The 18,112-nt window shown below is 37.8% G+C and overlaps 1 protein-coding gene across 2 annotated transcripts in view; it reads right to left on the bottom strand.

Moving 5' to 3' along the window:
* MEGF10 (multiple EGF like domains 10) overlaps positions 1-18,112 on the bottom strand; it is a 95,117-nt gene that overhangs the window by 37,321 nt on the left and 39,684 nt on the right. For both annotated transcript variants that reach the window (XM_026046572.1, XM_026046573.1), the window contains exons 6-9: positions 8,367-8,613; positions 7,630-7,750; positions 5,708-5,844; positions 2,969-3,181 (exon numbers count right to left, since the gene is read on the bottom strand). In XM_026046572.1, coding sequence (XP_025902357.1) covers positions 2,969-3,181; positions 5,708-5,844; positions 7,630-7,750; positions 8,367-8,613 — 718 coding nt within the window. The remainder of the gene's footprint in view (positions 1-2,968; positions 3,182-5,707; positions 5,845-7,629; positions 7,751-8,366; positions 8,614-18,112) is intronic.

Raw genomic sequence — 18,112 nt, 5'->3', positions numbered from 1 at the left:
TCCTGGCCTTTTGTTCATATCCCTGGTCTTTTTTTTCTCACAATTATTTGTGAGAAGTGGACAATATATATTAGGAAGATTTAAATGGACTTAGGATTTCAAAAGCTTTATATAGGTACAATATCTACATAAATTCTGTAGCACTTCATGCAATACAAAGTTCCCATGAAAAAGGGAAATTTTGAAACCATCCAAAATGACATTATGTTTTTATTTTAACTTTAATAAAAAGAACGACATCTTGAATTTTGCTCATGAATCAACCTGAAACTGCTGAACTTGCTGGAACACAGGGATAATGCATACCCTTCTTAGTGCTGCTAGCTAAAAATGCAGGTGTAGCCTGCTCTTTATACTTCCCAGTTTATTATTGTTAGGTGTTGCTTGAGAGAAGGAATGATGAAACCATTAATCACTGATGCTGAAGAATATTCTTGTATGAAAATAACAGCACAGTGCTGACAGAGACAGATAGAGAAGACTTTTTTGCTCACTCCTGCATACTGGAACGTCAAAATGCCCAGTCTCTGTGACTCTAAGTTCCTTAAAACACAGATCTGAGTGACAGAGGTACACAGATCTGCTCAGCAAATGGTCCTCACACCAGCTCTTCACAATGCTACTTGTTCCTCACTGAGGAAAACACTGCTTCTTTTCTGGGCTCTTTGCCTCAGCCAGCAAACACTCATTCCAGTTTTATTCTTAAGAAGCTTTCAAACAAAGGGAAATACCATAGAATGGATGAGGTTGCAAGGGACCTCTAGAGATAATTTAGTCCAACCCCCTGCTCCAGCAGGGACACCCAAAGCACAGGGCACAGGGCGGCATCCAGGTGGAAAACACATGAAAACCTAGATCTCTAGTATTGTAAACATTCCTCTTTGAGGGGAATATGTAAAGCAGTGGACAAGCCCAGATGAAACATGAGTTTATGATATTGATTCACTAGAAGTCCCAACAGAATCCTAGACCTGTAGACACTTAGATTTGACCCCCAGGAGGGAATGCAATCCCTTTTAACTGTCCTGATTGTTATGCTGCTAAAGGGGTTAACAAGATGAAGATCCCTCAGCCCAAATATTACTTATGACAAATGAGCATTTCCTGATAGTAAGAATTTACGGCAAAGGCATTTCCTGAAATCTTTAAGTTGTCTCCTGGCTGACTGATATTTTGTCACAGGTGAAGATACTTGGACACAAAGAGATTCTCCAAAGCATAAAGGAGCCTGTCTGCAGGGTAGATCCCTCCTCTACGTTTTCATCCAGACAATATTTGTTTTCTCTTATTTGGTGGTCTCAGTCATTTTCTGACATGTTTGAAAAATACACCTGTGAAGTATTGAAAATTTTTGTATTCTTCTCACATTACCATGCATTTAAAGATGAGAATTCTTCCACCCTACCTAAAATGTTGTTAAATCCCTTGTRCTTTGTCATGCAGAGGAGAAAATGTTCAGAAAAAAGACCGGCCATATGCTGCTGTTTACACGCGAACATTTGTGATCTAATTTGACCACAAGCTGTCTTCCAGCAGTATAAATGAAGTAACAGCTGTGTTGAACATGAATCAGAAGTAATCCCTGAAATATCAGAAATACTATACCATGTAATATATTCATGTCAAACAAAGCTTCGACAACAGTCTGCAGACAAATTTGCAGGAAACCGACTAAACCATAACTCATACTACAATAGTACTTGGTCTAAAAGAATAATTTRAGAGTTAGGTTGGGATTATCATTCCATTTATTCTTGAACGTTCTGCCCAAAGAATAAATTGCTTGATTTTATATCAAAAAAAGTATTTTTTCAAAACACATTTCAAGTAAATATAATAAACAGAAGTGTGAGCACACGATGGCCAAAACATTTGAATGGAAAGTGAAAAAAAATCAGTTCAATTCCACGTCATTTGTCAATAAAAGATATTTTGAAAAATACAGAAAATCTACAAAGTTTTTTTCATGGAAGCCTGAAGCTTGAGATACTTGCATAGATGTGCCTGAGCACTTTAACATCTCTCTTAAATTCTGACTCAGGGCTTCTGTTTAATCTATGAGGAAAAGTACACCTTAGCTACAATGTACGAGGGTACTCTCTAATAGTAAAGTGTTTCTTTGAGTTTTTGACAGAGAAACACTTGGTCTAAGCTCACCACATTCATCTAAATAAACTATGACTAACAAAATCACATGTAAGAAAATGCACAAAGACTGAGATATTTCATAAAAAGTATGCTCTGAGATAAGAAAAGGGTGGTGATGAGAACTGTTAGCTTGTCTTAACTGACATTCCTGTTCCACAGCCAAAAATCACCTCAGAATAGCTGCTTTTGAGGTTTTTATGACAATACATTAAAATGCTATGAAATCTATAAATACTAAATCTGTAGAAAACTCTAAAATTATGTCTTGTTATTTCCTAAATACAGAGAGACTGTAAAACGAAGACAAGTTAGAAAACTATTTTAATTGTATTTCTAGCCACTGGATTTGATCTGCTTTCTGTAATATTAGTTAAAATGAAAATGAAATTTATAGTTATAAATGGGAAGCCTTCAGAAATTTTGATTAAAASAATTACATACTCCAGTTCTTTTAAGCATATACAGAGAAAGAGAAAATAATTCTCTTCTGATGCCAGGCTCATAAGAACATATATCCACTGATTTCAAATTCAGTTATTTCTGATTTAAGGCACCCTAGAATACAAGAGATATAAAGTCTCCTGACTTAATATTGTGAATAATATAGAGATTTATTCATGTGGTAAATATAGACAAAGGCCTTTGTCTTAATCAGAAGTTCTTTTGGGTTGATTCTTTTTGGTGTGGGTATAATATACTAAACACTCTTCGGAAATCTTTAGCTGCTTTAGGTTGCAAGGAAGCAACAGGAATTATTTCTTTTCAGGACCACATGCTGGTTGCAATGTAGAAAGATTGTGCTAACGAGTCTAAAACTCACCTGAAGGTATTTGGCAAGTGACAAGGACATTTTTTGTCACACTTGAGACCATACACTCCCTCAGGGCAGAGCCTTGTTTCACAGTGCTCTCCTGTATATCCTGGCTCACAGAGACATGCACCACTAATGTGGTAGCATTTCCCACCATTCATGCACTGGCAGGTCTCGGCACACTGTACTCCAAATGTCCCCACGGGGCACTCATCCTGGCACCTGTGAGAAAAGCAAAAAGAAACGAAAAGACAAAAAAAAATGTTCACTTTCCATGAACTAGAATTTACATTTTACAAAGATTCTCTGATATGGTTCTACAGCTCTTGTAAGTAGAGCAGGCATTTGTATTTAAGCAAATCTATATATAAAAGTGTCCATCACTCCTGTTTCTTTTGTCTATCACAGAGGACAGGTTAGAAACTGTGATTCTGCAACTTCTTTTGAAAAAGGTCTTTCTTCTCTCCTATACGGAGGCAACAACCAACCAGACCATTTTCATCCAATGGTCTTATTTCTTACAAAAGACAAATGAAACCCTCTTAATCRTATCTTAAACATGAGAAGAAGCAATCCACTTGTACCTTTCCTGTTGTTACTGTTAAAGTAGTGTATTTCCAAACATGTTTCCAAAATACCTTCACCACCCCATCCTTCCCAATCCCCCAAATTTTACTTTAATAGGCAGGGCAAACTCTCCTATTTATCAATATAAGTATTCTACAAACTATGACATACATTCAGCAGTTCATGCAGATGGCAAGACAGAACAGCTAAATCCCAAAGCCTCTACTCAAGCCATGCTGACATTAACGTCCTGAGGCCATCAGGAAACATATAACACAACATCCTCTACGACTTGGGTACCTGGAAGTTTTATCAGATCAAAGACTATGTAGACAGCACTTTGCAATATTGTACAGAGTTCTTAGTTTTTAGTGTATACKACACTTTGCATTTTTTGTAGTTTCTTGTATGATTAATGGTTTGTTTAGGAGAATTTCAAACACTGGTCTGGCTCAAGGAACCACCAAATATAACACAATTTAGCAGAAAATGTGTAAAACATGTTTATATTTCATGCTTCTGTAGCATCCTCCTTGACCTGACCCTGTTATTCAGAAATTTCAAGGTATCTGCAATCCTGTTCTCACTGAAGCCATCAGTAAAATCTCTTTACTTGAGAGTGGCGGCATCATAATGCAGCAGATAGAGCTAAATATCTCCTGATGTGGTTATACAAAGAAAGCTGAGAATTAAATTTCCTCAAATTGAAATCAAGAATATCAGCCAAATTAGATGAATTTAACCTTGCAGAACTGTGTCCTCATCAACTTGTTAAGAACCCTTTCCATTTTGCAGTGAAGATGAGTACCAATCAAGAAGTATTTGGTAGAACAATTAGCATAGTGATTCAAACCAGATTACTTTATATTAACTTAAATTACCCAGAAACACAGTTGCATGGCTTAGCAGTGCTTTTTCGTGCTGTAAGACTGACTACCTGAAGTCACTACCACACCAAAATCTCAGACAAGGGCTGTTGAAATTACAAACATAAGTGAAGAGTAGTTTAACATCTTTATATACTGTCCTTTTTTTGCTGCTGATCCATATATACTAGCTCACATATAGCTTTTCTTGCAATATTACCCTCTCTTGCCAGTCAGCTGACATTAAAAAAGAAATGGATCTCTCCCACCTTGCTTATGACCCATTCCTGACCTTAGCAGCAGCATGGAAAACACATGAGTTGCAAATACAGCCCATTTAGCAAGGAAGAGGAAGCTTAAGACTTGGTAAAGGGATCAAAATACTGCAGCCTGCAAGGCATTTCAGATTATAGTTAAGATTTAAATTCCAAGACAAAAATGTTAATAGCTTTTACAAACACCAGAGTGTAGTGTGCAGAATACTGTACAGATATTCTTTTGATTTTCTTGCTGGCTTGTCMTTTTAAACGTATCTACCATTTTCTGCAGTGTTACTTCACACAGGCAAGTATTTAATTTTGCAATCAAATGGCTCTGGACTGATTGTTTTGCTTTTCCTTCATTATTTTTTTCTCCTCATGCTGGCACAGTTCTCCCCAAATCCTGTGAACGCTTGCGTGGGAAGTGCATATGTTATAATACCTACTACTGTTGGCACAGATCCCCTGGACTGACCCCAGTGATTAAGCTGCTGCTGACTTCAGCAAATGTATTGCTGTACTGCTTAAAATATAAGCAGCAAAGCACTTCTATCATCACTTTACACTGCCCTCAGAAAGGTAACTCTTGGTATCYGTTTTTTTTCCTCTGAAATCTACCAAAGAAGATTTTTAATGAGGATGTCAGAAAATAAAAATACTTGGTTTCGTCATTTCAGTGAAATGCTTCAGGGAAGAACCCACTTTGAAGAAGAACAGACTGAACCTCCCTCGCTCCTCCATCTGCCAAACATCTGTGGAAAACCAAGAGCTTCCTCTCTCGCCGCCTTGCCATGCCTCAAACTGCGTCATTCTGCACACCACCCAAAAGGAGACCACAGGGCACTGGCAGCCCGTGGTCGCAGCACAAAAATCCCCAGACCAAATAGTTTTTCACAGAACATCTTCCATTTCTGCACTKTTAACATAAGTGACACAGCAAACATTTCACTCAACTTCTTTAWGCATTATCACCAACACTCTCATTTGGCTTTCTACCCCTCCTTAATTTTCTCTCTTGTAGTGGACCCTTTGCAGGTTCAGCAGGTTTTCCTTACCGTTCACCTGTGTAGCCTGGGCTGCAATGGCATTGACCTGTCGCCGAGTCACAGGTCCCTCCATTGTGGCACTGACACTCCTGGGAACAGTTTTTTCCATAACGACCCTCAGGACAAGGCTGACCACAGACTGTGCCCTGTGTGTGTGCAAAGAMATCTGAACATCAATCTGCAGATTGCAGCCAAAACAACAGGGAATTAAGAAGATTTGTAACAAAGGAGATCTTGTATCCTGCATCTAGTGCTCATCTTGAAAATGCTGGACTCTTCTCCAACTTTAAACAGGGGAATGTTTCAGCACTGGGGGGATAATCTAGGATTTCTATTCTGGAAGCCAAAGCTAATGAAAAACATTACCTCTAAGCAACAGTAAACACTTAGACATTTAAGAGTAATTGATGTCGAGTTCTTCCCGATTTCTTTATCAGGAACAGAATTTATCAAGACATCCGGAAATGCCTTCCGGTGAATACTGGTAGAGAAAGCAGTAATTGCTGTAATGCACCAATTACACTACTCCATGATCAGCTGGGTTAAATTTAAAAAAAAAAAGTAGCACTTTTATAATCTCATTTAAATGTAACACATCTTAAAAGCTTATGGAATGATTTGTGCTTCCCTTGCACGGGTCTCAAATTTCTTCAATGCTATTTACCTCCTTGGAATTAATTATATCTGAGCAATAAGAGGAAAATAAGATCTTAAGAAGTCAAATCAAGAGGAACACACTTAAAGGCATTTCATCAGTACTAATGTAAAACATTACTAGGCTTTACGCCTGGCTATTTTATACCAACCTTACATGAGAAGCAAAAARGGTTATGCAGACAAAATTGCAGTTTATGTAATAGAAAAAAACCTAAAACTAACGAAGAGTAATGATTAAATAACCACTTGGAACGGAAAATTAGTCAAAGAGCTAATTAGAAATATATAAGTTAACACACATTATTATAAAATTTTCATCACATGTAAACATTCAACATCATTTTTCACTATCTGTATTTAGGCCAATAAAGAATATCACAAATTCATGCAAACACTTGTATTTTATCACCATTAATTTATGTTTTTCTACTGTTTAGTAAGAATTGCCATAACTTGAGTTAGGTATCTAAGTGAGTGGTGATATGCAAACACAAAAAAAGATTTGATCCATTTGCAAATATGCTCTCTGGTTGGTGAAAACACTATCTCTTTTACAGAAGTACTTCTGTACGTGAGTTAATCAAAAAATAAGCGCATTTTCATCCCAACAGAAAACATATTGCTATTAGTGAACAATATCTAAAAATGTATTTTAGAATGCTACCTAGGTTTTGATCATTTTCCAATGCAATTATTTGCAAGCTCAGAATGGGCAGCCCATAGTAGAGTAGCAGCTCAAAATGGGCAGCAGGCATTTGTAACTCAGCGATCAACTCTTCCCTTATCCACAGGCAAAAGGGTAAAAAGCCTGAAGAGATTGTCAAAATCATAATGCCTTATTTTCATCACTACCAACATCTAAATACCAATATCTAAAAGTTTGGTGTTTTTGCCGCATATACCATCCACTTGAAGCACAAAATCCATCCACAGAATACATGATGGTTGTACTTCCCTATTTAGATAAGTTTAAAGGAGGTGGCCTTTTCCTAGTACGAATCAATTTCCTTGTCTCACAAAATCTGACATGGTTAAAAAAGAAAAAAAAAAAAAGGCAGGACAAGTCTCAGGGATATTCAACAACAGACGGTTTTGCAAATATGTTATTGCAGCCCACTGTAGGAGCAGTGCCTGCTAAAAAAAACATTTCCTATTATTCCCGGCTACAGGCAGACTGCCTTTGCTATCCTAATTCCCTACTCATTTCTAGCACTGTGTGAGGTCTGCAAAGGTGTGTCCTTTTGGTTGCTGCACAGGGAGAGGGGTTGCATTACCATCCAGCCGGGCGGGCAGGCGCACTCGCCGGTGACGTGGTGGCACACTCCTCCGTTCTGGCAGGGACACCTCTCCTCGCACTGCCGCCCATGCTTCCCCGGCGGGCACAGGTCCTCGCAGCTGCAAGGGTGGGAAGACACAGACGTCACCTGGGCATCCCCATCCGCCTCCGGGCATCTCTGCTTTAAACGCTCTACTTGGTTTTCCAGGCAGGAAGTGTGAAACAGAAGGCAATACAAATTGAAAGAGAAGCTTTCCAAACACTATGTATGCAGGATCCATGCAGCACACACAAGGAAACAAATCCAGCAGTCTGGGAATTATAAAGAGATATTTTTTTCTTGGATGACATGTCTATCTTCACTAAATCAGCTTGATAGTGGCTCACTGTTACCGATAAATCTCAACAGTATATCTAGAATGAGAAATCCGAACAACTGTACATTTCAATGCTATTTTCCAAATTTGCAGCCAAATAACTCTCACATGGGTCATAAAGAAGGTCCTCTCACTCCTTTCTGTAGCTTTTAKTAAGCAGATTGAGGGGACTTTATTTTGACTGCCCTTCTGCAAATGCATGGCAAGAAGGGTTGCCCAGTTCTTCTCACTCAGCTCTGCTCCTCTGTGATATACAGCAGCCAGACTAACAACAGCACTATTTTTTTCCTGTATTTCTCTTAATAATACTAGCCAAATCGCAAAGCTCCTCCCAATAAATAACATACGCCCTGCTTACAAGGCACCAGTGTATCCAGGAGGACATCTGCACTCTCCAGTCACGTGGTTGCAGGTGGCTCCGTTCTGACACTGACATTTTTGATGGCAGTCGTTCCCGTATGTCCCTTGGTCACAACGTTCCTCGCAGCGCCAGCCTTTGAATCCCGATGCACAGTGGCAGGCTCCAGTGATGGGGTTGCATAAGGCTTCGTTTTTGCACTGGCAGCGGCTGCTGCAGTGAGGTCCCCAGTGGTCACTGTCACATGCTAAAGGGGTAGAAGGAAAAGTTGACAACAGTTTTATAACAGCTCACATTGCAGCGCTGAAGATACTGTGAGCCAGATGTTAAAAAARAAAAAAAAAAAAAAAAAAGGAGAAAAAATGGAAAAACTATGCAGCACACAACAGATAGGAGAGAGATCCTCAACTCTCCCTCATCATCGAGGACACTGAAAAGCAGACAAAATTTAATTGTGCCCCATTTCCTTCTATGCATAAAAGAAAACAGGTCAGTGCAAAAAACACGAGTTAACAATCTCCTTCATTGTAAAACTCCCCACTATGCCTTTCCACTGGAAAATAACAGTTGTTGTTGTTGCAGTGAGTCCTCATTTATAGAAACAGATCTTGATGACTTAGAAAACAAAAACTGTAGTCTAGACGTATAAATAACAATCTAAAACCCATGAAGACGTTAGAAAACTTACTTAACATACACGCTGCTGAGTTCCTTTTCAATCTCGCAATACGATGATAGTACAAAAYACTATACAATAAATAATACTTCACCAAACAATAAAAACTTACTATACATAGCTAAACATCATCTGGATGTTACTATTGCTGCTAATAATAGTAGCAGTGTGCTTTTACATCCATTCAAGYGCATCTTCTCTTTGCCTGCTCCGAAGTAGTCCATTAAAACCCTATAAGCAAAACCACTCAAAGAACATTTCACTGTCAAAAGAAAAACCTTACTGTTTAGGAAGAATTTTTCTTAAGTGAGAAACATGGAAGTTCTGTAGAGAGATGGAACATTAAGGTCACCTAGAGTTCAACAGGAATGTGCTCATTTTATGGTCAAATGATCTGCTTTATATTTTTATGTTGTTGATAACAACAGCACAACAACAAAATCTCAGCTGCAATAGCTGGAAGCTCTGTCTCTGCCCTTAGTGACTGATAAACACCGTTCTCGCGGTCTTCTCCTGGGGCAAAAAAGCCAGTCAGAGAGCAGACATATTTTCTTAGAGTACAGCAAAATAATTCAAGATATCTCCTCAGGGCAAGAATTATTTTACAATAGAAACTGATTACTCAGGCTAGACAAAGGAAAAAAGGATGAGGGTATCTTAAGAACTTTTTGTTTAAGATGTTTTTTCAGTAGAGGTCACTGGAACACACATCCATAATGCAGACACACACTGTGTCCATCTCACACAATACAGTACAGTAACAAAAGATATGTATTATAAACAATACCATCAAATGAACTGACAGAAATACTGCCCATTTTATCACTGTCTTCTCTCTTCCCCATCTATGCATCTGAAGATAAGTATTTTCTTTTCTGGGCTATATGGGTAGCTTACTGCTGTTCCTGCCACATTGTCTCTCTCTCATAAGATACCTTTTAATTACTTCAGAACTGCACTATATGTTTTCTTCTAACACATGTGTGTGGAACAAAGTGTATTTTCAGTCTTATGTCCCCAGTTTCTCCAGAGGAAACCAGCTATCTTCAGATGTATTAAGAGTGAGTGGTGGATTTCTGAGATAATCACATTTCCTCTCAGGACCCCAACACTTCTTTTTTTAAGTCTGCTTAATACCTCAGASTGGATTTAGGTAACAGTCCTTTTTCTGCTTCCAGATTAAAAAAGAAAAAAAAAGTTGAGCCATTCCCCATGGAAGAGTTTTTTAAAAAGGATGCCCTGGGTTGTCTGATGAACGGAAGTATTCAAACTGCCCACCAGACCACAACTGTTCCCAGCACACAACCCAGTCAGGAATGAACCTGGCCTGAACCCACTTCAGACAAAAAGGCACGACACACAAGGGAGAACTTGTGCTTAGCTGGTAATTTCCAGCTCATACGCTTTCACCAACATCTGGAGCACCTGAGAGGGCCCCAACACAATCACGGAGCTGCCTGGAGAGGCAGTGTAAGGAGTCGAGGACCATTCGCCAAGCCCGCTAGCCCCATGTACCTGCTGCCACGGCGAGCGCCCCGGCTGCCCAGGCTGCCCCGCTGGAAGCAGGGGAYGCCCCGTACTCCATCCCCAGCTCTTCTCCAAAGGCCTCTCTCCAGCCCGCTGCTCACGGCTCCCCCTTGGAGATTTACTGACCTCACAGGTGATGGTGCTCCGTCTCTGAACTTGAACCCTTCTGGACTATTTTACTGCAAGAGCGTGTACCGCATGGTACATGATAATTTATTAGTTTCCTGGCACAATCCTCTCATTATGTGTGCAGGAAATCATTAAAATAAAAAGCATCGTATGTCTGGTAATAGGATTTCCAGCCTCCTKATCAGACTCTTGGCACTGGCCAGGTGGGTAACAAATATTGACTACATCATTATTTCCCTCCAGTGCAATGCCAAAGCACCCTACCAGAACAAGCCCGGCTCTATGAGAGCCTGGCTGTAGCTTAGTCCATTACACAAGGTCTGTCACCAGCCTGCTATCTAACTATGAGTTATGGGCAGAGCTGTGGGGAAATTCAYAGATTAATGGGAATAAATAATATTTCTGAACAAGATGGATAAATCCCATATTTTGCCTCTCAGTCTTTTGACTGCTAATCAATAATGTCCCCATAGGAAATTAAAGTGATTTGTCAGAAACTGATGCATAGATTATTGCGAAGAAAGGGGCCAAGAGGTAGCAATGTTTCCTGTGGCAAGTTCTGTTTATTTTTTAATTAGTTTTGGATGCTAAATTTACCAGCTATTACATCAGACTATTTCTGCTCCTTCCTAGTATTCAGAAAGCCAGGCTGGAAGTTGTGCAGATGCTAATGTGGTGGAATGGATAGTCTGGCAGTTAATGACTGTCGTCGGGTTACAGACTGTCAGCTGGAGCTTAATCAGAATAGCTGCTCCGACTGTCCCGACTGCACCAAGGTCACATGCACGCACATGTATACAAACACAGACACACACATGTGTGCCAGCTACTGACTTCTGAGCAGAACTGAGGCTGTAAATCATCTGCCTCGATGTAAGGGATATAGGAAAGGGAAAAAAAAGAAAAGACGACAAGAGTCCCAAGTACCAGCAACAGATAATGTAACGCAGCCTTACTAATTCCTGGAAAAAGACTGGACGCTGCAATAGAATCCATAAACCARCTGCTAATTTTGCTATATTCATCGTATAGAATTGGCTGATCGGGCTTTGTTTCATGCAGAGTAGTTTTCTTCCTAAAGTTGCTCTCTCTCCTTTTTCACATATATTCACCTCCACATTTTACCTATTTAACTTGAAGAATGAGCTAGCTGTACTGCTCACTACTATCTTTTCTAGGAAATTCACTGTGCTCTTTCTGCTTTCATCTTAGTCTGTAGAGAAAAAAAAARRAARRAAAAAAARGRAAAAAAAACCCTGTTTAACAAACACTGTGTGGTACTGATGCCACATCTTGTTGTCATTTTTCTTTTTATATGTTCTGTTCCTCTGGGAATATCTTTTTAGCCACCACAGTACATGGTGTGCACAAAACATAGTATTGCAGATATGGGACAGAAATTTGTCTCTCAAAAAGCCACCCAGTGAAAGCGACGGCTTGCCTGTAGGAATAAGCACACTGCGTTGTGTGAGCTCTCACTTAAAATAAGTACTATACAGAGCTCTGAGACAATAGCTGTCTACAGATAACGTATAAACAGATTAGAAATGCTCTCTGGAGCTCAGGGCCAAACAACAAATTTAGAAACAGACARACCCGGGATTCAAATGTAAAATAAACACGTATAAGAAGCAAAAGGAGAAACGAAAATCAGTCATGCAAATTGGTATCATTCTTGGGCCTTCTCTAAAATCCTTGAAGATTTAAAGTTGTGCATCTGATATTATAATAAGTTTAATGCACATTGTTACTATGCTGTACTGGTCTCATTTTTATGCACACGGCTTCTGTGAGTTCCTGGCGATTCTAAAATTGGAATGCAGGGAGCCATGATATTTTACACTGTAAGACATAAATTTGTGTAGTAATTTAGAAACATACTTGAAGAGTTTAGTAACTTCTTTCTTGATCCTGATATATATAAACAAAGGCATTTTAAACAAAACATGGTTACATTTCTTTTTAAGTTGATTTCATTGAAAGGACACAAAAAGKGAAATGCAAATGGGTAAGTTTATTCCTGACAAATCACTTACAATTCTGTACTTCTCAAAAGAATGGCATATAATGGGAACAAAATAAGGCTATCAAATCAAGTGAAAGACTATTTCAGAAGAAGCTCTGACTTACAACTGCCCGCTGGGTATGCTGCAGTTGCCTTTATAACATGATATACAAGGTAGAAAAAGTTTATTACATTTTTTTTAAAAAATCTTTCYTGCTAATGAAGAGGTAAATGTGAAGAAGACCTTTCCTTATCATGTTTTTTTTGAAGCTGTCGTACATGCAGCACCAAGACAACAGAATGAGATTTTATTCTGGCTTACAGATCTTTTTGTCTTTATACAGCAAAACACCAATGTGTGTTTCTGAAAATGTCAGTCACTGAAGCACAGGAGACACTTAACAGAACATTAATCTAATGTAGTTTCATGAGCTTTTAAAACAACTGAAAAAAATTCTTCTTTTTCTCCCTGCCACAAAAAGCAGAAACTGAGTGAACTAACTGCCCCCTCATTTGGAATGCAATATTGTCAAGCATTACCTAATGCTTAAATCCTTAGTACCTAAGTATTTAACTTAAATAAATAATGTATAATATGCAGAATTCCTATCCCCTCACCTCCTCAAAAATCCAACATAACTTCTTCAGATAGGTTCAAGGGTAGAACAATGTTTAAGAAGTAAAAGTTCATTTTCCTTGTTCAGGCATGTAAAACATACTGAAGCTGCCCATAACTTCAACCTCATCTTTGACTGACCTCTCCTTGCTTTGTGGGTTGTCACATCAAGGACAAGACTAAATCTTCGTGCTGCCCTCTGCATCCCTCCGTTGACTCTCGCATCTCTATTGCCTTGTCCTTACTTTCATGGTCTTTATGGTCTATTGCTCATCTATCATTTCTCATTCAGTATCCAAGTACCAGCCTCCACATTCAAATGCCCATGACATGAGTCCCCTTGTTAAATTTTCCTACCAAGTTTTAGCTGCCTCTAAAACTTGGCATGTGCTTTCCATAGTCTACCCATAAACCTGCCACGCTGCTCTCCTCATCCCCACCTTACAGCTCCTCTTTGCTGTAMAGTCCACAGAAAGCTGATTCTGGATAAGCGGCAAGTTTGCTGAAATCACTACCTGCCACACTGCTTATTATGGTTTGTTTTCTTCCTCAATCCCTGTATSTTTCAAATTGTGTTATCTCTTTCCTTTTCTTTCTGCAAGCTCTTTGCAGCAGAGATAACTTGCTGTTCCATAACTTTTTTTTAATGAAAAAGCCGATGAATCTCTGACAGAGAGAGCAATGAGGTACACCTTTGCTTCCAGTCATCACCATCATCTACAGCTAAAATAGACGATATGCTTTGTTAAAACCTAGTCCAGTCTTTATGGAGTGGAAGAAGAAAAGAACGTTTCTAGGAGGGGTATTTTAGATATCCAAGCAGTAACAGATAGAATCTGATGGAATCTAATAACAAATTCACAACAAAGAACTATGACATCTTTGAAGGCTACGTTTCAATTCACAGATGAAAGAAGTCATGCACCTCATCTCTTACTCTGGGGACCTCCATGAGGAAATACACCCAGGTCAACCCTTAATGTTTTCTCCATAAATTACAGATGTCCCCATCTAACTTTCACGTGTCAACAGGAGAAGTGAAGTTCAATTCTAATTCACACACTAGATACTATCATATTTTGCATTCATGAACGCTTTTGCCCAAGTAAAATGACATATTTACAATGTGACGGTTTRAAGAGATATGCTTTATTCCACATTCTAGATTAAAATTTTGTCAGAAATCAGAATCAATGTCCTTCTGGTCTTGGAGGAAGGTTTTCATCACTAACAACAGTTCCACAGGCCATATATTATGTTAATGCATTATGTACTTCTCATGTCCACAAAATTAACCTGGGAAAGTATTTTATTACTTTATCAAACATTGGTGTGTGCTCAATACATATCAGTATGCTCAACTAGCTGATGTGGAATTCTTAAGCACAGAGTGAAATATCAAAAAGATCATAGCCATATAATAGTCCTTCTAATGATCCCAACTTCAACTAATGGTCAGAACAGCATTCATCAATTCATAAAGTGAAAATCATAACAAATAGATGAATGTAGCCACTAATCTAAATCCAGACCATCTTTATTGAAAATATTACAGAATATTCTTGTAATTATTCTCTTATCCTATGTCTTGATTGGTTGTAGGTTTCATGTCATTCTTTTCCTGCAGTATACAGTTGCAGGACAGAATAATTACTCTTCCAACTTGAATTTAAAACAAATAAAAGTCAAGCCATCATAATTTTAAAACCTATTGAACTCAAAACATTCAAGTGTGTTCAAAATTTGACAAGCTGCTTTAAGCCACTGGTGACATCAACAAGTACGTCAGCTGGGGATCCAAGAATGTAAATTTGGAACACGGCAAAAAAATTTCAAAGATGAGTCTAAAAGCCTGCAAAGCAATGGCAGGCTTACTGAATCCTCTAATAGAAACTTGTTTAGAAAAGCTTAAATGTCTGATTTAATAACATATGATTGTTCTCCATATATTTCTGCATATCCTCTGTTCTCGTCACCTCAGGATGTTAGGACAAGTACATGCACACAAAAGTCACAAAATAYATCTTTACCTGATGAGAATAATTTTATTACAAAATATCCATGTCTTTTAGTAAAATACTTATTTCACCAACATCTCAGACACAGAAATGTACACTGCTTTTTTTTTGCAGAACACACTTTCTATTAAATCTGGATTTGCTTTCAGTCTTTTGTTTCTATCTGATTTCATTTGTTACATTGTGGACTGTTTACCCTCTGGCACATTTTTCATTCTCTCTTATTGTTTTGTATAAAAGAAAGTACTTTTATTCAAGATGCTAAGCTTTATTTTTTTTCTTTTTTTTTCTTTTTACTTTGTAAAAGCTTTTTGAACCATGAAGTGGAAGAACAGTGAAAACATATTTTTCAGATCCCACAAAAGACTAGAACTATATGCTTTTCACATGCCATATTTTCCAAAAGGATCTTCAATTGCTTTGGACATCAGAACACAAGGTTGGAATATTGCTAAGAAAAACACACAGATGGCTCTTGGTGTTTTATTTATTTATATATTTATGAGATAAACCTGTTAAAAATAGAGCTATAATAATACAAATCTGTACTGTAAAAAACAAACTTGCCAATAATCTGAATTCGCACATGTCTCCTTGCAGGACTCTAAATTGGCCTCTTTCTTTTTTTTCAATAATTAAAAGGCCATCAATTTTTATATTAATAACAAATGTTATTCTTCATATCTCTCAAAACTAAAGAAGTTAGTATTGAAAAGATAAAGTAGAATAAAATCAAAACCTAAAAAAAAGAATGAGTACATGACAAAGACAGATAAGTATATAATATATATATAAATATATATKATATATTTATATTATATAAATATATTTATATATTATATAAATATTATATAAATATAATATATATATYTGGTTATATGTATATAACCAAAATGTTTAAATTTAAGATTAATATTTATGACTTGTCAGCTTTTGCTAACTGGAAATATTTGCCTCTGTGGCCACTTGGAAGGTTGGAAGGAGGGAGTTTTATATTACTTGAACAAAATATTTCTTTGTATCATCCATAAAGCAAGTAGTTTTGCATCTAGTCTTTCATGAGTACATTTAGCAATTTAAGTTCTGTAAATTAACCTTTTATATTAAGTATTTGGGGTTTGAGTATGTGCTTGCAACCAGTATCCACTCTTACAATGGCTTTCCTTTTAAAACTTAATGATCAGCAAGTCAAGATATCTTGCAAGCTCTGTAAATACTTAAAACGCTCTGTAAAAGCTTAAAATGCTTTTGGAAACAAGCAAGTGAACAAACAAACAAACAAAACAGAAAGGAAGGCTTTAATCGAAGAGGCATTCAAGATTCACAAGCTTCAGAATTATTAAGATTCCCAGGCTCRCTGCCTGTTACCGGGGCTTATAGGGCTATCTGTGCTCTCGGTGCAAAAATGCACGAGGTGTTAGTAAAAACCATGCCCAGCCCCACGTAGTCAGGGTTAATGGGCACTACATGCTCCACTGAGAAGCTGTCGGTGTTTGTAATTCACATGAGTGTCTCACAGGAAGCATGCCAAGGGATCCCGTTTCTGCCATCAACTGMCTCTGCCAAGTCCCATGGAGAAAACAGTGAGATTTCCACAGAATTTACAAACTTTACAAGCGCTTGGACAGTAAAGGGAACTGGACAGTAGCAGAGCAACCATGTCCTGAAAGTTTCCTTAAAAAGTRTATTTAGAGGTTGAAAGGTATTTTTTTCTGAGATGTTAGCTTTAAATACTCAACCTGAAATACTGCAGAAGGCAGTCAGGCTGGTTTTTTTCTAATGGTTTATAAAATCCTGGAACCAAATTATACCTTAGTTGCACTTGTTCCAGCTTCATGCATCACACTACAGTCTCAACACAAATCCTGTAATCACCAGTGGAATTAAATTACATATGAAAATACAGTCATTTAAACAAGTTTTAAATTACTTAAATACAATAACAGAGAAAACGCCTATTCACATTTCCACAACCAATCCTAACACGCTTGTCATGGCCCAAAAAAGGAATACATGTCATTCCCCGTTTGCCTTACTGCTCTGGCCAGCTGGGGATCAAAAAGGCTATAACCTTTTCAGAGAAGCCTGTGTAAAATTGATTTTGGCATTTTGCCTCTGCTCCGGTTTATACAGAAGCTGTCCTATTGATTCTGAAGGAATTATTTGTGGACTACTAGACACAAGAAGGAAAACAAAGTGGATGTCCTAATTTCTTGTTAAGAGTCCACATCAGGCTGCCTGTGTATTTAACTTTCACCTGTATTCAAAACAGAACACCAGGTTTATCTATTATGTATTACTGCTGTTCCAACAATGAGACAAGACAAACAGAAAATGGAATCTGCAAATGGGAAACAAGTTTTGATCAACTCTAYACTTGTACAGAGTCAACTGTCATCATAGGTAGCAACTTTTACAGTAGATTTGTTGTACAAAACCTACAGCAAAATATGCTCCTATAATATATAAAAACCCAATCTGACATATCCAAATTATAAATCTGAATTTGATAATAATCCAATTTAGGAGATAAATGCTTCTTTTGATTTATTTTTTATTTTTTCTACAATCTGTTTGGAGGTTTTGGTGTTGTATCTACAAACATACATGTCTTTTATGACTGTTTCATTTTCTAAATYTTGTTCTTGTCCCCAGCCCAGAAGTGATAAAATTATATTCCTGAAATGTTGGATATATCTGGAACACTTTTTCAAAGTAATTGTGACAGCACGGTGGCCAATTTACTCATCTGAAGGGATAGATTCAAAGTGTCTT

This window comes from Nothoprocta perdicaria, unplaced genomic scaffold (assembly GCF_003342845.1).
Source record: "Nothoprocta perdicaria isolate Ctin4 unplaced genomic scaffold, notPer1 scaffold_45, whole genome shotgun sequence".
In the NCBI taxonomy this organism is placed as follows: domain Eukaryota; kingdom Metazoa; phylum Chordata; class Aves; order Tinamiformes; family Tinamidae; genus Nothoprocta; species Nothoprocta perdicaria.
Note: the sequence above shows the minus strand (reverse complement) of the source record. Positions and strands in the feature narration are given on the sequence as shown.